This window comes from Carettochelys insculpta, chromosome 1, assembly GCF_033958435.1.
Source record: "Carettochelys insculpta isolate YL-2023 chromosome 1, ASM3395843v1, whole genome shotgun sequence".
Taxonomy (NCBI): Eukaryota; Metazoa; Chordata; order Testudines; family Carettochelyidae; genus Carettochelys; species Carettochelys insculpta.
This window is the reverse complement of record NC_134137.1, coordinates 62,460,890-62,486,276: the sequence shown is the minus strand read 5'-3', so window position 1 is coordinate 62,486,276 and position 25,387 is coordinate 62,460,890. Positions and strand designations below refer to the sequence as shown.

The 25,387-nt window shown below is 43.5% G+C and overlaps 1 protein-coding gene across 4 annotated transcripts in view; it reads left to right on the top strand.

The window, feature by feature from the left end:
- The window catches only part of FNDC3A (fibronectin type III domain containing 3A), a 224,663-nt gene extending 201,264 nt beyond the window's left edge, over window positions 1-23,399 (top strand). For all 4 annotated transcript variants that reach the window (XM_074987823.1, XM_074987830.1, XM_074987839.1 and 1 more), the window contains 5 exons: window positions 2,879-3,162; window positions 5,766-5,975; window positions 7,123-7,289; window positions 9,261-9,388; window positions 21,006-23,399. In XM_074987823.1, coding sequence (XP_074843924.1) covers window positions 2,879-3,162; window positions 5,766-5,975; window positions 7,123-7,289; window positions 9,261-9,388; window positions 21,006-21,320 — 1,104 coding nt within the window. In that variant the 3' untranslated portion in view covers window positions 21,321-23,399. The remainder of the gene's footprint in view (window positions 1-2,878; window positions 3,163-5,765; window positions 5,976-7,122; window positions 7,290-9,260; window positions 9,389-21,005) is intronic.
- The last annotated feature ends 1,988 nt before the right edge of the window (window positions 23,400-25,387 follow it).

Here is a 25,387-nt window from a genome sequence, read left to right as displayed (position 1 = left end):
GCAGCGACGTTTGTGGTACAAAATGCCAGGTTGCACATGCGAAGCCTGCATCATTGGCTGGCGAGCGTTTACAAACCAGCATCCCACACTGTCCACAGGGTGGTGTCGCCCACAACAGAGGTGCGCAGATCCCTGGCGTGGTGGGAAAACCCCAAGAATCTGCTAGTGGGGGTGCCCTTTTTTCACCAACCGCACATTTCTATTTTTCTTACTACCGACACCTCCCACATAGGATGGGGAGCGCACATCGGCGACAAGGTGACGCAAGGGCTATGGTCCCCTGCAGAACAGACACTGCACATAAACATACTGGAGCTCAGAGCAGTGTTGAATGCCTGCAAACATTTTCGAGATTACCTAAATGGGAAAGTAGTCGGGATCAATACCGACGATACCTCCACTATGTCTTACATCAATCGACAAGGAGGAGCACGATCCCGTGCCCTATGTGCGGAAGCAGTCCAATTGTGGAACTGGTGCACCGCCAACAACATAACGTTGAAAGCCTCGTACTTGCCGGGCACTCACACTGTGAAAGCAGATCAGCTGAGCAGGCGCTTCGCACTCACGCACGAATGGCAGATCCGCTCCGATCTGCTACGGCGCATTTTTCGTACATGGGGGTTTCCCCAGATCGATCTGTTTGCCACCCAGTACAACAAGAAGTGTCCCCAGTACTGCTCCAGGGCAGGAGTGGGGCAGGGGTCCCTGGGGGACGCATTCATGTTTTCATGGAGGGGCCCCCTACTTTACGCGTTTTACCCCCACAGCACTTATCCACAAGGTCTTGCAGAAAGCCAGAAGGGAGAGAGCTCGCATGATACTCATAGTCCCGACTTGGGATTGGCAGCAATGGTTTCCCTTGCTTCTGCGCATGTCGGACCGCCCACCGCTCCCTCTAACGGTGGCACCGGACTTACTCACACAGGCTCAGGGGTCCATAGTGCACCCGCACCCTCAGGGTCTGCGCCTACAAGCATGGCTAATCCATGGCTCAGCTCCTTAGAGAGCACGTGTACGGAGGGAGTACAACAAGTCCTGGAATGTAGCCGAAGGACCTCCACCAGGAGGACTTACAAGCAGAAATGGACTCGATTCACAGCCTGGTGTTCCGCCAAGCAGTTAGCTCCCCTTGATGTTCCTATACCTGTAATACTAGAATACTCATTGGACCTCGAGAGAGGCGGGTTTTCTCTATCCTCGCTAAAGGTCCACCTCGCCGCTATATCAGCCTTTCGGCATACAGAGGAAGGGCCCATGGTCTTCGCCCATCCTATCGTTATCAGGTTCGTGAAGGGGCTGGTAAACCTGTACCCCCCTCGGAAACCGCTTCCACCATCGTGGAATTTGGACTTGGTGCTCAGCACGCTATCGGGTCCACCTATTGAACCATTAGCCACAATTCCCCTACATCTCCTTGCGATAAAAACAACCTTCCTCCTTGTAATTACGTCAGCCCGCAGGGTGAGTGACCTCACAGCAGCGATGGCAATGCCGCCCTGCACAGTATTCTCAAAGGAGGCGGTAACCTTAAGGCTGCACCCAGCATTTGTTCCAAAAGTCTCTTCGGAGTTCCATCTTAACGAGCCAATAGTTTTACCCTTGTTTTACCCGAAGCCTCACAGCTCCGGCAAGGAGGCACACCTGCATCTCCTGGATGTGAGGAGGGCATTGGCCTTCTTCATAGACAGACCTAAGTCCTTCCGGAAAATGGACAGGCTTCTAGTCTCTCTCGCTCCCAGGTCAAAAGGAGAAGGTCTCTCTTCACAGAGACTCTCAAAGTACATTGTGTCCTGTATAAAAATGTGTTACGAGCTTCGAAAGACTCCTTTGCTGGCCCTGCCCAGGGCTCACTCCACCAGGGCGGTGGCAGCGTCAACAACCTTCTTCAAGGGCATCGCGTTAAAAGACATCTGTAGAGCGGCGACCTGGTCATCCTACGACACCTTCACCAAGCATTATGCCCTGCATCGGGTATTCGAAGAGGATACCCGTCTGTCGACAGCAGTCCTCTCGGGGGCAAGCTGCACATAAACTGATTACCCACCTCCTTACTTGGGTTACTGCTGGGTAGTCACCTATTGTGGAGCACCCACGGGGACCACTCGAAGAAGAAAGAGAAGTTACTCACCTGTAGTAACGATGGTTCTTCGAGATGTGTCCCCGTGGGTGTTCCACCACCTACCCATCCTCCCCGCTTCGGATCTCTGTCTAGTGTTTTTCAGGACCATTCGAGACAGTTGGTCAAGGAACTGGCGGGGACCGGATCGCGCACGTGGCTGGGTTGCGCAGGGGAGCGCCGCGCGCCGGTGCATGCACAAACCAGGAGAAACTGCTGGAAGATTTCCGATCTGCAGCGCCGGGCGAGCCCAACACCTATTGTGGAGCACCCACGGGGACACATCTCGTAGAACCATCGTTACTACAGGTGAGTAACTTCTCTTTACTCCTTTCATGTACCATAAAAAACCAGGAGTCACCCAATGAAATTAATAAGCATCAGGTTTAAAACAAACATGAGGAAATGCTTTGTAACACAACACACAGTTAGTCTGTGGAACTCACTGCCTGGAGAAACTGTGAAAATCAAAACTGTAACGGGGTTTAAAAGAGAATTAGGTAAGTTTGTAGAGGATAGGTCCATCAGTGGCTGTTAGCCAGGATGGGTAGGGATGCAACCCCATTCTCTGAGTGGCCCTGTCCTCTGACTGCCAGAAGCTAGGAATGGACAGCGGGGGATGGATCACTTGATAATGACCTGTTCTGTTCATTCCCTCTGATGTACCTGACATTGCCACTGTGAGAAGACAGAATACTGAGTTCATAGGCTGTTGGTCTGACCCATTAAGGCCATTCTTATGTTACTTTGTATTTGCAGGCTGTGAATGTTGCAGGCGCAGGACCTTTCAGTGAAGTAGTTGTATGCATGACGCCAGCCTCTGTACCTGCAGTTGTGACCTGTCTTCAGGGAAGAAATGAAGATGAAGTCGATAATCCACATTATTCACCTTCCACATGCCTTGCCATAAGTTGGGAAAAGCCCTGTGACCATGGCTCTGAAATCCTTGGCTATAGCATAGACTATGGGGAAAAGCAGCCTATAACTGTTGGGAAGGTTTCAAGCTATTTCATAGACAGTTTGCAGCCAGACACAACATACAGGTATGCTTTGCAAAGTGATGTGGCTTTCTTAACATTTTACATCCAAGGAAAATAATATATTGTTTTTGTTCTCACATTGCTTCTAATCTTTACCACCTTATCAATATATTAGTATATAGTTGTGGTCAGAAGAGAGACAATGTAACAAAATCAACAGATCTGGGGCATTCTGTTGTGTCTGCTAAGTTTTGGCTCCTGTTAGCATGGCAGAACCAATACAGTTCTTGGGAAAAAGAATGTTATTTCATTCATGCATCAACTTCATATTGGTTAACAAAGCTGTGATTGCAAATTCAAATTCACTGAGACTTTGTTGTCAGGAAACAAGTTATACATATGTTGTCAATTAAAAAAAATACAAGACCCCCTATGGTATCTGTCAGATTAAGTGAGATTTGTCCATCAGGTAGAACAGTACATCATTTGATCCTCTGTGTCTGTCATTACTTTTCATTTCTGATCCAATGCCTGGTCATTACAGAGTGTGATTCAGTTTCTGCAGAACCTTTTTTTTTTGCTGGTGATACTTGTAGGCCCAAAGAGCATAGCATTCAGATCCCAGGTGGCATCTGCAAAACTGGTAGTTAACAGAAACCATCCTTTTTCTTGTAAATCGGTTAAATTTAATATGAAAGTTATATGGAAGATGGTGAACACGGAATTCCGCTGTGTTACTTCAGTCATTTTTACAGTAGAACATCATTCTGTGCTCATGTTACAAACACAGATCCTCTGCATTCAAATAGATTGAGTGACATCTTGATTCCATTGAAGGGAACAGCAAAGCTTGCTTTGACTTCTTGGAGCCAGGGTTTCACCCCAGGTGTATGATGTTTAATGTTGTAGACTGCCAGAGTAACCCTTAATATTAATTTTAGAAATAGAATACTTTTGCATTGTTATTACTTATAAAACTTTTATATTAGTACTCTAATTGAAATTGAGTTAGAAATTGAAATTAGAAAATGAAATGTCTTCCACATTATGAGAAATTGTAAAAATAAATGACTGAAGAACTTCAAAGATACTTTTGCACTTAGACGCACAGAATTGCTTTTGTATCACAAATTTGATAAGCTCTCTGGCTGTGTCTACATTTGCCCCCAACTTCGAAGGGTGCATGGTAATCAGGGTCACAGGAGATTACTAATGAAGTTCTGCGGTGAATATGCAGCTTTACTCCTCAAGGGACTTCGAAGTGGCGCAGGCACTTGGAAGTGCCCATGGCTACACGCATGCCAGCATTTCAAAGTTTGACGCTTTGAAGTTGCCGCTGGGGAGAATTAGCCTAATTAAGTGCTGCATATTCACCACAGGACTTCATTAGTAATCTCCCGTGGCCCTGATTACCGTGCCCCCTTCGAAACTGGGGGCAAGTGTAGACAAGCCCTCCCAGTTCCGTATGAAAATAACCAACACTCAAATATGTGATTGATAGTACAAGAGTGTGCTGACAAATTAATGTACTCCAATTAAACGGTTCTATGGTGCGATATATGTAAATAAAATAAAAAATACGGAACTAAATACATGCACACAAAAGGACCCCAACATTTGAAGTTATGATCTTTGAATGTTCAGAGCTTAGATTATTTTTCATAATTGCCCAATCATTGAATTTTTTTTTAAAAACACACAGGCATCAGTATATCATATTTTAATAGAAAATGGGGTAGCTTAGAGTCATGGAGTGTTGGCTAATTGTGGCTGCTTTTGAAATCTGTAAAGCCTGAAGTTGTGTCCCTCTGAGTTCTGTGTTCTTCAAATCTCAGAGTTATTTTCTGCTTTTGTTTTGTAAAAATAAGTATCTAAACTGAGTCGCAGACCTTCAAAGTGTAAACCTGTTTCTGAGATTGGAGGTTTAGAATACTGACTTTCTGAAAATCACATCTTATTCCTATTCCCTACCGCAATCACCATGGCCTGCAAAGTTCACAGCTGCTACCACTCTGCTTTAGTGTTTTCTTTCCCTTTTTCGTGTTGACCCCTTGACTCTTCATTCTTGGGAGTCGACAGCTGTGCAGCTTACACTGCACCCTTCCTGTAAGATTAAAAACTGGTGATAGCCCAATTAGCTCTTTCATTCTTAATGACTTAGTTCAATTGTAAGAGGCTTTCAGAACTCCTCTCTGGCCATCCCAACTCTTAAGGCTGATCCTAGCATGGATGTTTACTCTCAGAGAAAGGTGAATATTTATCTGTTGCTTAATACTTCATTTATCAAGTATAATGACCATGTGCAGTAATTGGATGGGAATCAGGAGATCATGGCTTTCTAGAAATATATATGTCCTATAAATAGAAGTTCTTGTGTGGAACTAGGACCACCTGATATCCCAGGACCCAGACATTAAAACCTCTATTGTCTGGCATTATATGATGACCCTTACATTAATATTCTGAGATGAATTCATATTCAGTAATATTTATAATTAAATCCAACCGCAGTTAGTGGTAAAGGACATGTATGTTATAGAGTATCTATTCAATAACCTTATAGTTTTCTACTGTAACACTTTTGAATATGAGCGCTGCAATTAATCAGGTTCCCTTTTACATCTGTTTTCTTATTTACATGGATTTTTTTCCTATGTAATTATTAGAATACGAATTCAAGCACTAAATAGTCTTGGAGCGGGTCCTTTCAGCCACACAATAAAACTGAAAACGAAGCCACTCCCTCCTGATCCACCTCGCCTGGAATGTGTTGCATACAGTTCTCAGACTCTCAAGCTGAAATGGGGAGAGGGAACTTCAAAAGCACTATCTGACTCTATTCAATACCACCTTCAAATGGAAGATAAGAATGGAAGGTTAGCACTAATATCACTCCTTTTTGTATGAGCCCTGTTACACACGGTGTTACGTGATGGATAAGGAAGAACCAGAAAGGCACAATATCTCCAGCTTGATTAAAAAATAATTTAAGAAGTTGTCTGTCTTGGGAACAAAAGGGGAGATTCTGATGTTCAGCATTATTAGAAAGTGCAAGAAATGAGAACTGAACAGTGTTCATAGTGAAGGTTCAACACGAAGAGCCTGATGTGGAATGAGATGTCTTGTGCCACCATGCTCTTCAGTTTTTCTGTAGTTTTCTTAGGTATTTTGTTAACTCTGATCTAATTGTTTTAACTTAATGTGCCTCTTGAGGGTTGGGGATGACTTCTTGTTTTGTTACTGCTTTCTTTACAGGGCCTTACCAGCTTAAGGACTTGCATTTTATTAATTTTTCACTTACACCACCTTTTCATAGATAGCAAAAGATATGACAAAATTATACCACATACACTACCGTGGTATGAGCATATATGATAGCTTGTAAACTGGACAGAAGGAGGACTCTACCAGGTGGAACCTGCCCTGACATAAAGAGAAACAAAAATGGAAATTCACACAGCAGGAAATTCTTCATCTCCACCAAAAAGTAATACATGTTCAAAAACTGGCCAATCTAGAAAAACCCATCAGAGTTTGCAGCTGTGACACATCCTTCTCACACAGCTGAGAGATTTGGGCCCTAGCATACCTTGCCCACAAAAAAAAAATGTGGAAGGGTGATGAGAACTACAGAGAACGGCCCCTTTCTTAGAGCTAGTGAAAAATATTGCTGAGGTGCAGGGAGAGGAAAATTCTGATCCACTCGTTTTGGAAAAGCAGGAAGGTGATAAGGGAGCAATGGTACTAAAAAGCACCACATACTGAAGCTAATCCACAGCCCTCCTCCTTCCCCACTCTGAAAAGAAATAAGATCAGCAGCAGTCACTGCATTTTGAAAAGTGAGCTCATCGTTCTGCATTACTGGAAGACAGTGAATTAACATGCAAATCAGTATTTGAGCTTCTCATCAAGCTCCAGGAATTAAAAAAATTACAGGGGTGAATTTAAAACAAAAATAGAAATCATGCAGATGATTTTGGAATCGATTTAATCTGTTTACACAAGCACTATTTCTACTTTCAGGTTTATATCCCTATACAGAGGACCATGTCATACATACAAAGTACAAAGACTCATTGAGTCAACATCCTACAAATTTTATATTCAGGCTTGTAATGAAGCTGGTGAAGGTCCACTTTCTCAAGAGTATATTTTCACTACTCCCAAGTCTGTTCCAGCTGCCTTGAAAGGTAAGCTTTGTATTCTCACTTGTCATTTGACTGTAACAGGATTATCACTGCTTAATAAATTAGTACTACTACAGGTTGAACCTCTCTAATCCAGAACACTCTCATCTGGCAATATCCGTAATCCAGCATGATTCAAGTTAGCTGGGCAACCACTTATCCTGGGTGTGGCCAAGTTTCCCACAGTCCCATAAAGTTTGTTTACAGCCACAGTCCTGGCTCTCAGAGTTCTGTGCTGTTGTTTAGCTATAATTTACCCCTAAATGTCTTCTAAGAGTCCAGTAAGCAGTGCAAGTGTTGGTAATGTGCTAGACCAGGGTTTCCCAAACTATATGTCATTGGGACCTGTTTTTTTTTCAGTACCTTTTTTTGAAGCCCAAAAATATAAACGCATATAAAAAAAATGAAAAGTGAATACATTTTCACAGTTTATTATTTGTTCACAATAATAATAGTACATTGTGATAATTTGTATATTTTCTAAGGACCAGACTTTTTTTTCCCAAGGACCGGTACTGGGCCGCAGACCACAGTTTGGGAAATGCTGTGCTAGACAATATTGACCTCCGGTGGCCTGGCACATTCTCTCGTTTGGCACCAGTCAGGTCCCAAGTGTGCCAGATGTCTAAGGGAGTTAGAAGTCTGTCCAGACTTCTATATTGGACAGACTTCTAACTCCCTTAGACAAAGGGCAATGGGCACAAAACAGACATCAAAACACTCCAGATCTACAAACCAGTTAGTCAACATTTTAATGGAATGGGGCATTCTGTCAATGACCTTAAGGTATGTGTGTTATTGAAGAGGAATTATCGCACCGTTCTGGAAAGGGAAACAGCCGCGCTGGCTTTTATATTCAAATTCAGCACATTAACACATGGTTTAAATCGTGATGGGAACTTTCTGAGTCACTATAGGGGCTCGTCTGCATACTTGGCTCAGTCTAATTCTTGACCTTCCCCCCCACCCCTCCACTCTCTGATTTGCTCACCTTGATTATCTTTTTCTGATTTGTCCTCCGTGCTTACTGTTTTTGGTTCTCTGTGCCTTAAATATTGAGTCTCTTCTGGTCTGGCTATGGTCTGAAGAAGTGGGTCTGTCCCACGAAAGCTCACCTAATAAACTATTTTGCTAGTCTTTAAAGTGCTACTTGACTGCTTTTTGTTTTGATAGTGAATAGACTAGCACGGCTTCTTCTCTGTTACTATCTATCTTGTTAAATCTGCCTTTTGCTTCATTTTAAACATTTGCTACAATAAAACCTTTTGGCAATGTTTCTTGGAGCCGAGCATTTTTGGTGTGCTGGTGCACAGGGTCACATCATCTAAGACACCTACAGACCAATTCATTGAGGCACCATTCTATATCATTATTTGCTCCTTCCGTCCCTTGTATTGTTGAGGAATTTCTCAAATGAGTTCTACACACAAACCAGCACCCAGTCTCTCCCATAGTCTCACACACAGTCTCCGACTCGCCCAACCTCCCAGCTCTCACCCACTGTATAGATTCTCCTCTCTGTATTGGGGAAAGAGGTCAGATTCTCGTGTGTCTGTGTGCTGCGGGATTCTTATGCTAGCCTCTATATCTTGCCACAGTCTGATGGTTAAGTAAGACAGCTCCTGTGCTCAGACTGGATCAGTGGATCACACACTGCAATTCTTTATCTACGTGCAATTACTTCACACTTTTCTGCAATTAAAGTTCTTTCAGACTACTTTCTTTATAGCAACTAACCTTTCTTAGGATACACATTCATGAGAAAAGTATCCTTGCTTTATTGTGAACAAAATATGCTTGTATCCTGATGCCGTGTGAGTTAACAAGATGTTATTACGAAAAATATCTTTGCACTTACATCTTTTGTTTCCGTGTTTCAGAAACAAAATACCCTAGAGATTGTGGTGTATAAATTAGTGAAAACCACTAACTGGTGACAATACAAAATCAACACATCTGGTTTTTTCCTTTCAGCACCAAGAATAGAGAGAGTAAATGATCACACTTGTGAAATCACATGGGAGGTTTTGCAACCAATGAAAGGTGATCCAATTATTTACAGTCTTCAGGTCATCGTGGGAAAAGACTCAGAATTCAAACAGGTATATTTCATTTTAAAAATATAATATATTTCTATGAAGAGTATTGGTGAAGGTTAATTGTAATTAAAGAATGTGCAGGTCAAATGCTATATTCATCACCCATGCTGATTTTGTATTAAAAAAGCTAATACTCCATGTTTCCTCTTCTAAAGGCGTTCAGGTTAAAGGTCTTAAAAGGTTTACAGAGGGAAAAGACTTAAGTAATAGGATGTTCTTCTTCGAGTGGTCCCCGTGGGTGCTCCACAGTAGGTGTCGGGCTCGCCTGGCGCTGCAGATTGGAATTCTTCTAGCAGTTTCCACTGGATCGCGCATGCGCCAATGCACGCTGCTCCCTTGCGTGCCCTCGGTCATGTGCGCGATCCGGTCCCCGACAGTTCCTTCTCAACCGCCAACGGCTGCAGACGGAATCCACTCTGGCTCTTTAGCCTGAGACAGATAAGATAGTTGATTTTCCTTATTAGCTTGTTTTTCTTTTCCTATTAAAAAAAAAGATAAAAAAAAAAAAAGCAAGGCATACAATACAGTAGAGAGAAGGGGAGCGGACAAAGAAGGCTGTTTTAAGCCATCCGCTACCTTGAGGGCCGTGAATGTTATCTGGGTGGTAGAACACGCTAATTAGCGGCTAAGTACCCGATTAACAGTAAAGACTCACCACGATGGCTTCCTCAGGGTTTAAGAAGTGTGAGTCATGCCGCGAGGCTATGCCGGCCTCTGATGGGCATAGTGAGTGCATTCGTTGCCTGAGGGAGTTTCATGTTACCAAGAAGTGTTCGCACTGCGCTAAGCTTACAGCCAGGGCCAGGAAGGACAGAGAAATGAGGCTCAAAATGATCTTGTTTGATAAGGCCCTCCAGCCTGAGCCGCCGGAGAAGCCTCACACAGAAGGGCCCTCTGGGTCACATAAAAGGAAGGCAGCCTTTTTGACCCCTTCTGTGCAGAAGAAGAAGAAACTCTCCCCAGCTCGATCCTTGCCGGCGGTCCCAGCGAGCAGGACGAGCGGAACGCAGAGCCCTCAGCCACCAGCTGGTGAAGGCGAAAGCGCAGTAGCGCACGTGGCCGAGGCCGGGCCTCCGACTATACAGCAGTCGGCACGGAAGGCGCCGTGAGTGCCAGCGTGGCAAGTGCCGGAGTCGGCGCCGCACGCAGCACCAGCTCTCACGGTGCAGGGGCACCCAGCACGGGGCCTGCCGGCGCTGGAGAAAGCTCTCCGCGCGGCACCGCTGATGACGGTACTGAGCACGGCGCCGACAATGGGGCCGAGATCCCCGGCACGGGAGGGGGCGGCACGCACCCTGCAGGGCAGGGGGAAGGCTAGAGCCAAAACCCGGCACCTCAGTCCATCTCCAGACAGGGCTGCCATGCCCTTGTCACCCAGCCCCCCTCCCGAGATACACACACCACATCACCGGGCAGCAACTCCACCGGCTTATTTCGGGCCTCCCTCTCCGTTCCTTCAACCACTTTCGCCGTGGCTCAGGCCACCTTCACCATTTTTGGGCATGGATCCCCTTGAGTACTATCACAAACCAGCTTCACCATTATCAATGTCGTAACGGAGATTCCACTCTCCCAGACATCAAGGGTACACTCCCTGATCGTGGTCCAGGTCTCCATCACCGGGCCCTTGCCCATGTTGCTATGGCCGTCCTCATCATACTGAACATCAGCATCGGAGGTCCAGATCCAGGGGCAGATCCTCTCCCACTCCTCGTCAATACTCCTGTGTACATTCTCGCTCTGGGAGAGGAACACAGTTGTCCCAGGGGGAATTGGGTCCAGAGTCCCGAGACTTTCCTTCACAGCCCACAAGGGAGCAAGCATACCAGTGAACTCGGGAGCCAGAGGACTTGGGGGAGGCTTACCCCAGCGGTTCCTCCTCATCCTCCCCAGATGAGGCGATTGTCCCCGGGGATGTCTCCCCTCCAGATGACCTTAAACAATTCCAAGAGCTGTTCAAAAGAGTAGCATACATGCAGGACATTCAAATAGCAGAGGTACAGGAGAAGCACCATAAACTCCTGAAAAATTTGAGACCCCCAGCTTCTTCTAAAATCGCTATCCCGCTGGACAAAGCCATTATGGAGTCAGCCACTAACATATGGCAGACTCTGGCCTCTATTCCGCCTACGAACAAAAGGGCAGATAAGAAGTACTTTGTCCCAGCCAAGGGCATGGAGTTCCTGTTTAGCCACCCACAACCCAATTCTTTGGTGGTCGAATCATCCCAGCAGCGGTCGAAGACGTCTCAGTACAAATCAGGGGGGTCGGATGAAGATGCTAAGAAATCAGAGTTGTTTGGCAGGAAGGTCTACTCCTCCTCTATCTTATTATTGAGAATGGCAAACTACGCAGTACATTTATCAAACCATAACTTTGACAATTACTCTAGACTCACCTCTCTCATGGATTCACTTCCAGAAGACAAGAAGCCAGTGTTAAAGGCGATTGTCCAAGAGGGCTATGCGGCATCGCAAATGGGAGTTCAGATTGCCCTGGACACGGCGGCACACTCAACAGCCGCAGCAGTGGTAATGCTTAGGGAATCCTGGCTCCAAACGTCTGGTATCCCCAGAGATCTACAGGCGAAGATCATGGATCTTCCCTTTGACAAGCAAAAGCTGTTTGCAGATTCAACCAACTCGGTCCTCCACTCTAGCAAAGATTCGAGGGCCACACTTAAGACCTTGGGTATCTACACTGTCCCATACAAGAAAAAGAAATTCTATCCTCAGCAAAGACGCTACGCTTACCAACCACAGCTTCCACAATATCAGCGAGGCTATGACCAAGGGCGCCATCAACAGCAGCAGCAGTACAGGACCCCAGGCGACGTTCTCAACAAAGTCGTACATCCTCGGGGCAAGCCCAGAGGCAGCAAGTTTGACAGGTATGTCGAGGACTGCACTATCAACACCATCGCTCAATACCACTCTCACCTCATGTTCCATCATTACCTCAAACTGTTCCACTCACGATGGCAAAAGATCACAACAGACAAATGGGTGCTGGAAATTATAGCCACAGGCTACACGATCTCCTTCCAGTCACTTCCACCGACGAAACCTCCCACCCGGCCTCCTCTCAGGGACACTTCCCACGAGGCGAGGCTGAAGCAGGAGGTAGATCACCTCATGTTCATAGGAGCGGTGGAAAGAGTGCCGGAACAATTCCAAGGGAAAGGTTCTTACTCACGCTGCTTCCTAACAGAGAAGAAAACAGGAGGCTGGAGGCCGATTTTGGACCTACGGGGCCTCAATCGATACTTGCGCAAGCAGCGCTTCTGGATTATTACAGTTGCCTCCATACTTACGGCACTGGACGATGGAGACTGGTTTGCAGCCCTCGACTTACAAGACGCTTACTTTCATGTAACAATCCACCTGGCACACAGACGCTTCCTCCGCTTCACGGTCAGCGGGGAACATTTCCAATACAGGGTTCTTCCGTTCAGCCTATCCTCGGCACCCAGAGTCTTTACCAAAACCCTGGCAGTGGTATCAGCTTACCTGCACAGGCAGGGCATATTTATTTTTCCATATCTGGACGACTGTCGACTGAAAGGGGCCTCAAAGGCAGAGGTCCTACGCATGATACACGTCACCGCGAACACGTTTACTTCGCTGGGCCTAGTTATCAACCTTGCAAAGTCAAAGACCGAACCCACGCAAGATATAGAGTTCATAGGGGCGCACATAAACTCTATTGCATCCAGAGTATATCTGCCCAATGCCCGCTTCTGCACCATCAACTCCTTGGTGCAAGTCATGAGGTACAGCCCTGCGGTGCTGGTCCTAACGTGCCTGCAACTGTTGGGGCACATGGCGGCAGCTATGTTTGTGGTACAGAATGCCAGGTTACACATGCGAAGCCTGCAGCATTAGCTGGCGAGTGTTTACAAACCGGCATCTCATACCGTCCACAGGGTAGTATCGCCCACGACGGAGGTACTGAGATCGCTAGCGTGGTGGGAAAACCCCAAGAACCTGCTAGTGGGGGTGCCCTTCCACCAACCACAAACTTCTATTTTTCTTACAACCGACGTGTCCCACATAGGATGGGGAGCGCACATTGGCAGCAAGGTGACGCAAGGGCTATGGTCCCCTGCGGAACAGACACTGCACATTAACATACTGGAGCTCAGAGCAGTGTTCAGTGCGTGCAGACATTTTCGGAAATACCTGCACAGCAAAGTAGTCGGGATCAATACCGACAATACCTCCACTATGTTCTACATCAATCGACAAGGAGGGGCACGATCCCATGCGTTATGCATGGAAGCAGTCCGACTGTGGAATTGGTGCATTGCCAACAACATAACGTTGAAAGCCTCGTATTTGCCGGGTGCCCACAACGTGAAGGCAGATCAACTGAGCAGGCGCTTCGCACTCACCCACGAATGGCAGATCCGCTCCGACCTGCTATGATGCATATTTCGTACCTGGGGGTTTCCCCAAGTCGATTTGTTTGCCACCCAGTACAACAAGAAGTGTCCCCAGTACTGCTCCAGAGCAGGAATAGGGCGGGGGTCCCTGGGGGACGCATTCATGATCTCATGATCCCAGCCTTCGTTCCAAAAGTTTCCTTGGAGTTCCATCTTAACGAACCAGTAGTCTTACCCTCGTTTTACTCGAAGCCTCACAGCTCCAGCAAGGAGGCGCGCCTGCATCTCCTAGATGTGAGGAGGGCGTTGGCCTTTTACATAGACAGAACCAAGTCCTTCCGGAAAACAGACAGGCTTCTGGTGTCTCTCGCTCCCAGGTCAAAAGGGGAAGGCCTCTCTTCCCAGAGAATTTCAAAGCACATTGTGTCCTGTATAAAACTGTGCTACGAGCTTCGAAAGACCCCTTTGCTGGCCCCGCCTAGGGCTCACTCCACCAGAGCGGTGGCGTCGTCAACGGCCTTCTTCAAGGGAATCACGTTGAAAGACATTTGTAGAGCGGCGACTTGGTCATCCTACGACACCTTTGCCAAGCATTACGCCCTGCATCGGGTGTTCGATGAGGATACCCGTCTGTCGACAGCAGTCCTCTCGAGGGCAAGCTGCACATGAATCGAGTACCCACCTCCTTACTTGGGGTTACTGCTGGGTAGTCACCTACTGTGGAGCACCCATGGGGACCACTCGAAGAAGAAAGAGAAGTTACTCACCTGTAGTAACGATGGTTCTTCGAGATGTGTCCCCATGGGTGCTCCACTACCCGCCCATCCTCCCCACTTCGGATCTCTGTCTGGTGTTTTTCAGGAGCATCCGAGGCGGTTGGTCAAGGAACTGGCAGGGACTGGATTGCGCACATGACCGAGGGCGCGCAAGGGAGCGGCGCGCATCGGTGCATGCGCGATCCAGTGGAAACTGCTAGAAGAATTCTGATCTGCGGCGCTGGGTGAGCCCGACGCCTACTGTGGAGCACCCACGGGGACACATCTCGAAGAACCATCATTACTACAGGTGAGTAACTTCTCTTTTTAGTTTCAGACTGGAAATGGGATGTTCAGTTTTAACTTTGAGGGTAACTTAACCATTAGAACTGTTCATTCAGGGTAGTTCATGGTAGATTCTCCATCACTGACCATTTTTAAAGCAAGACTGGGTGTTTTTCTTTAAGATCTTCTCTGAGAATTATTTTGGGGAAGTTGTGTGGCCTGTTGTACAGGAGGTAAAACTAGATGATCGCCTTGGCCCCTTCTGGCCTTGGAATCTATGAACCTACATTGTGTGTTACTGAAGAAGAATTATTGCTCCGTTCTGGAAAGGGAAACAGCCGAGTTGGCTTTTATATTCAAATTCGGCACATTAACACATGGTTTAAATCGTGATGGGAACTTTCTGAGTCACTATAGGGGCTCGTCTGCATACTTGGCTCAATCTAATTCTTCACCTTCCCCCCCACCCCTCCACTCTCTGATTTGCTCAGCTTGATTATCTTTTTCTGATTTGTCCTCCTTGCTTACTGTTTTTGGTTCTCTGTGCCTTGAATATTGAGTCTCTTCTGGTCTGGCTATGGTCTGAAGAAGTGGGTCTGTCCCATGAAAGCTCACCTAATAAACTATTTTGCTAGTCTTTAAAGTGCTGCTTGACTGCTTTTTGTTTTTTCTACATTGTACCAGTGAGTCGTCTTGAATATTATGTACAGTTCTTTGCCCCAAGGGTCAGGAACACGTCCATGAATGTTGGGAATTAAGAAAAGGGCAACAAAGTAAGGGGACAGAACCAGAATTTGTGCAGAAAGAATAAATCAGATGTTCGTTGCTTATCAGAGACTGTTTGTGCTCTTAATGTGCTAGAAAGTTTCATTGTGGGGCTTATGGAAAGTACATTAGAGCAGGTACACCCTGCCTGTCAAGAACATCTACAGGCAATGTAGGCATAGAGGAATGTTGGCTCAGGGGAAGGATTCTAACCTATTTCAAGTATCAGAGAGGTAGCCGTGTTAGTCTGTATCTTCAAAAACAACAAGAAGTCCTGGGGCACTTTATAGACTAACAGATATTTTGGAGCATAAGCTTTTGTGGGCAAAGACCTGCTCGTGCATCTGACAAAGCAGGTCCTAACCTATTTCAGTCATCAGTTTCTTGCCTTATATTCAATTCTCAGAGACATAGGGCGTGCTGCAACACCCAGTGGCCAAACAGTTAAGGATCTTTTTCACTTATTTTCAGTTTTTACCATGTAGCTATGCAGTTTGAGATGCCAAATAACAAAATAAGCTGCTTTTTAAAGAGGATGCACAATGCCACCTTAGCTTCTGGTGTCTTTTACTACAAGCTCTCCGAAAATTGAGACATAATTAGACTTGGGAGTTCTGTTTCACACTATTAAGCAAGCAGATTTCCTTCCCAAGAGGAAGTACAGTTAATTTGACATGCTGTAATGTTATTATGGGCCCAAATTAAGTAAGTGTAGCCCCGTATTTTGTTAGATTATGTACCTTATTAGTCTCATAAATAAGCACATACTGCGTAATAGTACGTATTTTATTTCCTTTTATTACACTTTCAATACAAGTGGTTCTGCAATTAGCCCAAGGCATTTATTATCATGCAGTGTAAATATTTTGCTTATTGATTTCATAACTTGAAAGTTGCAAGTTCAGCATTTGGTTTGTTAGACTGACACTGACACTGAAAAAACAATCTGTGTGACCACTTATGCCTCACTATAATTATTTAGAGCAATACGGGATATAAATTATATCGGAAAGACAGAACAGGTCATGCGGGTGGCGGAGTGGTACTATATGTGAAGGATAATATAGAATCAAATGAAGCAAAAATCCTAAAGGAATCAAAATGTTCCATAGAATCATTATGGATAACAATTCATTCCTCTAAGATGAATATGGCATTAGGAATATACTACCGACCACCTAACCAGGATAGTGATAGTGATGCTGAAATGTTAAGGGAGATTAGAGAGGCTATCAAAATAAAAAACACAGTAATAATAGGAGATTTCAATTATCCCCATATTGATTGGGTGCATGTCACCTCAGGACGGGATTCAGAGATTAAATTTCTTGATGCCTTAAATGACTGCTTCTTGGAGCAGCTAGTACAGGAACCCACAAGGGGAGAGTCAATTCTCGATCTAGTCTTGACTGGAACGCAGGATCTGGTCCAAGAGGTAACTGTTACTGGACCGCTTGGAAATAGTGACCACAATATAATAACTTTTAATATTCCTGTGTTGGGAAGAACACCACAGCGGTCAAACACTCTGGCATTTAATTTCAAAAAGGGGAATTACACTAAAATGAGGAAGCTAGTTAAACAGAAACTAAAAGGTAGAGTAATTAAACTAAAATCCCTGGAAGCTGCATGGAAACTGTTTAAAGACACCATACTAGAGGCCCAACTTAAATGTATACCCCAAATAAAAAAACACAGTAAGAGACCTAACAAAGAACCACCATGGCTAAACAGCCATGTTAAAAAGGCAGTGAGAGAGAAAAGGGCAGCTTTTAAAAAGTGGAAGTCAAATCCTATTGAGGAAAATAGAAAGGAACATAAACACTCCCAAATTAAGTGTCATAATGTAGTAAGAAAAGCCAAAAAAGATTTTGAGGAACAGCTAGCCAAAAATTCAAAAAACGATAGTAAAATGTTTTTTAAATACATTAGAAGCAGGAAGCCCGCTAAAAAAGCAGTGGGGCCCTTGGACGATAAAGATATAAAAGGAGCGATCAAGCAAGACAGTGCCATTGCGGAGCGATTAAATGATTTCTTTGCTTCAGTCTTCACGGCTGAGGATGTTACAGAGGTTCCTAAATCTGAGCCAGCCTTTTTAGGTGACAAATCTGAGGAACTCACTCAGATTGAAGTGACATTAGAGGAGGTTTTGGAGTTAATTGATAAGCTGAATAGTAACAAGTCTCCAGGACCAGATGGTATTCACCCAAGGGTTCTGAAAGAACTCAAATGTGAAATTGCGGAGTTATTAACAGTGGTTTGTAACCTATCCTTTAAATCCACTTTAGTACCAAATGACTGGAAGACGGCCAATATAACACCAATATTTAAAAAAGGCTCTAGAGGAGACCCTGGCAATTATAGACCGATAAGTTTAACATCAGTACCAGGCAAATTAGTAGAAACACTAGTAAAGAATAAAATTGCAAGGCATGTAGAAGAGCACGAATTGTTGGGCAAAAGTCAGCATGGTTTCTGCAGAGGGAAGTCGTATCTAACTAATCTATTAGAATTCTTTGAAGGGGTTAATAAACATGCGGACAAGGGGCACCCAGTGGACATAATATACCTAGATTTCCAGAAAGCCTTTGACACGGTCCCACACCAAAGGCTTTTATGTAAATTAGGTGGTCATGGGATAGGAGGAAAGATCCTTTCATGGATCGGGAATTGGTTAAAAGACAGAAAACAAAGGGTGGGAATAAATGGTAAATTTTCACAATGGAGGAGGGTAACTAGTGGTGTTCCCCAGGGGTCAGTCCTGGGACCGATCCTGTTCAACTTGTTCATCAATGATCTAGAAAATGAGGTAAGCAGTGAGGTGGCAAAGTTTGCAGATAACACCAAGTTGTTCAGGACAGTCAAAACCAAAAGGGATTGTGAAGAACTACAAAAAGATCTCAGCAAACCGTGTGATTGGGCAGCAAAATGGCAAATGAAATTTAATGTGGGTAAGTGTCAGGTAATGCATGTTGGAAAAAATAACCCAAATTACATGTACTACATGATGGGGTCAAATTTAGCTACGACAGATCAGGAAAGGGATCTTGGAGTTATAGTGGATAGTTCTCTGAAGACATCCACGCAGTGTGCAGCGGCAGTTAGTAAGGCAAATAGGATGTTAGGAATTATTAAAAAAGGGATCGATAATAAGACAAAAGATATCATACTTCCCCTATAGAAAACTATGGTACGCCCACATCTTGAGTACTGTGTGCAGATGTGGTCTCCTCACCTCAAAAAAGATATATTGGCATTAGAAACGGTTCAGAAAAGGGCGACCAAGATGATTAGGGGTTTGGAACGGGTCCCATATGGGGAGAGGCTAGAGAGACTGGGACTTTTCAGTTTGGAAAAGAGGTGATTGAGGGGCGATATGATCGAGGTATATAAAATTATGAATGGTGTGGAGAAAGTGAATATAGAAAAATTATTTACCTTTTCCCATAATACAAGAACCAGGGGACACCAAATGAAATTGATGGGTAGTAGGTTCAAAACTAATAAAAGGAAATTTTTCTTCACACAGCGCACAGTCAACCTGTGGAACTCCTTGCCCGAGGAGGCTGTGAAGGCCAGGACTCTATTAGGGTTTAAAAAAGAGCTTGATAAATTTTTGCAGGTTAGGTCCATAAATGGCTATTAGCCAGGGATAAAGTATGGTGCCCTAGCCTTCAGAACAAGGGCAGGAGATGGATGGCAGGAGATAAATCACTTGATCATTGTCTTCTGTTCTCCTTCTCTGGGGCACCTGGCATTGGCCACCGTCGGCAGATGGGATGCTGGGCTGGATGGACCTTTGGTCTGACCCAGTATGGCCATTCTTATGTTCTTATACATTGAGGCAGATTTTTAAAAGTTAGCATCAATTTTGTAAAAATCACCACTTGAAATTAAAACAGGCTACTGAATGGAAACAGAATATTAAAAGGTGTCTTACTAGGGTAAGAAGCCCTTTTGAAACACCCAAGATATAAACTGTGTGTTTTACTGTTTATTGCTAAGGCTATGTCTACACTAGACATAGCAGTTGACCACTGATATGCAGTTTTAGCTATGTCAATTTTGTAGCTAAAATCGATTCAGCAGCGATCAACTGCTAGGGCTGTCCTCACAGAAGAAGGTCAACAGGAGCGTTTCTCCCATCGAACTTCTTTAATCCTTGCCATTCACGAGGAGTTCCAGGGTTGACGTTGACCCCGGAAGGTGTCATTTCGTGCATGTGTGAAACCAAACGAAACCCTGGAAGATCAACCTTGAGCAGGTTGATCTTCTGCAGCAGCGTAGATATAGGCTAAATATGTTGAGACAGATCATACACATTAGCAGAGCTTCAGTGGAGCTACACCGATTTACATTAGCTGGGGAACTGGCCTGTAATGTGTAAGTGAATACAAACTTCAGGTTAAACCACAAAGGGCAGGTCTTCACTACCACATCAGAGTTGTCCACTATAAGAGTTCTAAGTTAAACTACTTCAGCTATGTGACTAACTTGAAGTCAGTATCAGTAGATCCACTTACAACAGTTTCTACACTCTGCTAGGTCGATGGGAGATGCTGTCCCACTAGCTTCCCTTATTCGTCTCTGAAAGGTGGAGTACACAAATCAGTGGGAGAGTGCTCTCCCATTGATTTAGTGTGTCTTCACCAAAGCCACTAAATCAACACTTACTGCATTGATTGCTGCAGTGCTGATCTATGGATATGTTGGACTGAAACTGACACTGAGAGAATAACCTGTGTGACCACTTATGCCTCACTATAATTACAGTTATAATTATCCGGGTTTAGAGCCAGATTCTCTTGTATATTGAGGCTGCTCCTTGCTACTCTAGCACCACCTTAACATTTAGGTCAACACAGCTGATTGAAAAAAAATCTGTATTGTAGGAAGAGTTCCAAAGTAGGTCAAATGTTTGTCTCTCTTCTAATATCCACCAAGAGAAGTTGGTCCAGTAAAGGATATTACTTCACCCACCTCTTCTATCTATTGTCCTGAGTCTGATATGGCTAAGGTGACACTAAATACATTAATCGCCTAGTAACCCATCATGAGGCAGTGAGGTTAACATCATACTTGGCACTTAAATGTGTACTTAAAGTGAGGGTTTTAAAGGAGTTAAATTGGTGTTTTGCAAGTTATGATCTAATGGAGTTTGTAATGCTACTTATTTTATCAAAAGACTGAAGATAAATTTTATTAACCATGAAAATTCTTTTCCATTCATCCTTATTTTGTTCTGCCTGTATGGTGAAAAAAACCTCATTAAAAAGACAGTTGATTAAGTATTACTTTGTTTTCACAATAACTTCAACAGTAAACATAGAGCCATATTAGTAGGGCAACTTGAGTTTAATTTTTTTAATTTAAGCGCAATGTGCGTGTTTGCTTGAAGTGCTTTTTTATTTATTCGTTTTGTTTTTGACAGATTTATAAAGGTCCTGACTGGTCATTCCGGTATTCAGGCCTCCAGCTCAACTGTGAATATCGTTTTCGTGTGTGTGCCATTCGACAGTGCCAAGAAACAGTCGGTCACCAGGACCTGATTGGCCCCTACAGTACCACAGTACTGTTCATCTCTCAGAGGACTGAACCACCAACCAGCACCAACAAAGACACTGTGGAAATCTCAAGGACGCAACAAACGCTAAGCGATGAACAGTGTGCTGCTGTCATCCTTCTGCTCTTTGCTACCTTTTCCATTCTGGTTGCCTTTATCATTCAGTACTTTGTAATAAAGTGAGAAAAAGGATTTTCTTTTAGAATGTTTCCCATTATGTTTTACATTCCCATATCATAAAAATATTTCTGTTCTCTTGCTTTTACAAAAACAGGCATTTAGCATCAGCACAGGGACTGTAGCACATATTTTCAGCCACTTAAAATGCTTATTAAGTAGAAGCTGACACAGATTATAGAATGCAAGCCACAGAAAATATTTCCTTTAACATGCCTTCTTGCAGTACAAACTATATAAGGCAAACAATGTATCTTTATATGATTATGACCAATAAGCAGGAACATAATAATGGTAACGTGGGCCACATTTTAAGGAGTAATACCAAGAGAGGGGGGAAAATGAGTAAAACGCATTTAAAAGTTACACTAACAAACTTGTGCTATATAAAATATTAATCTGATGCTGTGAAAGCAATCTAGCGCTGTATTTCTACCTCCTCATTTCTCTTAATTATTTGGGAAGCAGGATTATAATGAAAAGAGAAGGGGCTTTTCTCAGGCAGTAAACTGGATGGACGTGACTGCATGGAAGAGGATTCTTTTCCGATAAGTGTAGAGTTTTCCACGGCAAGTGTATACTTTGTAAGACTAAAAAGATACGGCACAAGTGGTTTCTCTTGCCCCAGATTCAATGTTTATTTATAAAAAGGCCTCTTTAGCATCTTACAAACATGGAAGAGAGACAGCTTTTTTTTTTTAATCTAACTCTATAAAGAAGTAAGTTAAAACCATTTGAAATTAAGGCCTTTATTTGAGTGAGTGCTGTTTATATAGATATATGTGCCCTCTGATAATGTGTGTAAATTTTCTAGAATAGCCATAATTTTTGCTGTTACCCCAACATTCACTTCACCAGAATAAAGCACTGTAGTTTTCCTTTGGGGCACCAAATTGGGAGGGGAGGGGAGGGGAGGGTGCAGTTGTAATAATTTGCACCAGAAGTGTCCACCTTCTTTTTTCCTGAGAACCTAATGTTTAATGTAATGTCTCTATGGATACTGTACCAAATTGTTGGTTGCATGTAGTTAATGTTGCATTAGAGCACTTTGCAATTGCATAATTCATCAATGTTTTGTGAGCTTGCATTTGTGAGTTCTTGAATGACCAGACTTAACTTTATCAAGTAGCCCGTTGAACATCTTGCCAGATGTCCATGACTGCCAGTTACATAAAGCTTGTAGTGAAACTATCTTAAAAAAAAATTCTTGTCTCATCACACTTACATTATCTGTTATCTGTTTTGTAATTAGCTTTAATTTATTTCAGTTACAAGATAGTGGATCACTAATGACTTCTAGTTGTGTTGGATTTAGTATTTTTAATGGCATAAAGCACTTCTGTTGGTCTTAAAATAATAATAAAAAAGAACCTGTTTTTGTGTTTTGAAGATCTCTGAAGATTTCTCTTATATTAGAATGGGCATGTATTGTAATTGTTTCTACGTCCAATAATCTGTGCTGTAGAATAATGTTGTTCAGTTTTGTTTTTAAAAAGGAGATGGATAAGAACTTGGCCCTCAAGTGATGAGAATGATCTGTCTTTAAAATGTACTGTATGTTTACATTTTATTTTAAATTTGTCACTTATATGTAGAGGCTGATACCTTCCCACAAAATACAGTGACAGCAGATATTTTCTAAAACTTTCTTAAAAGTGCCATGTTCGGCAGTACAAATGAGATTGAGTGTAATAGCCCAGAGATTTCTATATGGTTGAATGTCTAAAATGGTAAGATTCGTCACTACAGTTAAACTGCAGTGGCTTATGTTTTTCATAGTAAAATTCAAATGAACTCCTATTTTTGATAGTAAATGTCATTTAATAGTGTATTTGCCATTTGAACCTCAGTGCAGATTACTGCAGTGAAGATGGTTTTTAATGTAATCTTAATTTTACCTCATATACTGTACATTCCAAAAAAACTCTAAACTTTTTAAAACGTTATAGATACAGTACCAAACATATCACTTTAAACTTGTATAATGTTGGACTTCATACAGATGAGAAATGTATCATCTCATAGAAATATACACAAACTATGTAGCATAAGTATCTTTAAAATCTGTGGAAAATAAAAGTATCATTCTTTTTTGATGTTTGTTAATTGATCTTTTGGATATAACAGAACTGTTTCTGGATTTCTCCACTTTTCTGGCAACCTAACTTAGTTGTTAATGAGATGGCCGTTAATATAAAACAGCATTGTCCTTCTTTTGCAAGGTTGTGAGCATTCTGGCCCTTTATTTTCTGACAAAATGGGTATGGTCAGACACTGTCTCAAAGGTCTGTCTGATTAGGAGATTAGAAAAATTCCCACATAGCTATATTGTGTCTTTCTTAAAACTTAGCTTTGTTCTCCTGTCAATTATTTTTCCATGTTGCTTTCATAAACATACTATCTTATTAGGCTATGTCTACACAACAGCGTTATTTGGAAATAACCCTTTCTGGAATAGCTATTCAGAAACAGCTGATTTGGAAATAATACCACTACCAACTAAGGGTGCAGCTACACTACATTCCCCTTTTGGAAGGGTAATGCAAATACAGCCACATGGAAATGTAAATAAGGCACTGATTTATATATTGTGCACCTCATTTGCATAATGGTGGCCACCTACTCTTCTGGATGTGCTGTTCTTGGGGGGAAAAACAAGGAGTATAGACAGGGTTCCGTTGGGGGAAAAAGTTTTTGAAAGAGCTCTTCCTTAAAAATATGAGTAAGGGTGCTTTCAAAAGCGAGGTTTCCTTTCAAAGGAGCCCCCACTACACTGCTTGTTTTTTTTCCTGAAAACACAACTTCCAAAACAGTGGGGGGCCTTTGACATGCAAATGAGGCAGATATGTAAATCAGCACCTCATTTGTATTTCTGATTGGCCGCATAGGGGAATGTAGTGTAGCCACAGCCAAGAATGCATTTTGAAATGGCATGTCAGGGCCCATAGGCTGTGGCCACAGTAACCCTCCCTTTTGGAGGGGACATGTTAATGAGGCAGTTTGGAAGATGCTAAAGAGGCGCTACCATGAATATGCAGCACCTCATTAGCATAATGGCAGCCACAAGCGCTTGGAAAGTGGCACTTTTGGAACACACGTTGCCTTTGTGGACAGGGGCATTTTGAAAAGACCCCCTGACTTCAAAAGCCCCTTCCTAAAACCAAATAGGAAGAAGAGGCTTTTGACATCTAGGAGTCCTTCTGAAAGGCCCCATCGGCACTGGCAGTGGGCATTCTGAAAGCCCCACTTTTGAATCACGCAAGGCTGCCATTATGCTAATGAGGTGCTGCGTATTCATGAGCACCTCGTTAGCATATTCTGAACGCCCTCATTACCATGCCCCTTCAGAAAGGGAGGGGCCAGTGTAGAAGCAGCTGCATAGTGCCATTGGATGTCATTGTGGCTTATTTTGAAAGAGCACTATTCTGTGTCATAACAGTGCCCACTTCAATAGGTATTATTCCTCCAGCAGTTAGGTTTACATTTGAAATAACACACCTGATCTTTCAACTTAATTTCTAAAAAAGCATATGTGTAGTGTAGACGCTTGCAAAGTTATTTTGAAATAAGCTTGCTATGTAGGCGTAGCCTTAGTGAATAAGGAATGGCCCTGACATGCAAATACTGATTTAAAATTCACAGTTTCATTGAATAAAGTGGATCACAGTATTCTATAGTTCCTAAATGCTGCCTATATCCTATTTTATGCAGTTCAAACACTTAGTAGGAAGAGCAGTGACTTAAAAAAAACCAGTTACAGTACAAAGAGTTAATTCCTGCCCCGAGGAATATGTATTATTTTTCCACGTGATCCGGTGGTACAACTTTTCCAATCTTTTTGTCATACATACCTGCAGCCCTGGTTTAGGCAAAACTTCCTCAGGGACTTCTCTGTAAAACCAAAGCCCAACCTGCAACCTTTACCCAGCTAGTTCAGCTTCTCAAACGAAGTTGTGTGGAGCAGCACAACATTGTCAAGTAACTGGTGCAAGCTTCCTACGGGAAGGCCCCCAGCTGAACTGGGGCAGGGCTGGGAGAACAGACGGGATTTGACCCTCTCGGGTTATGCAGCG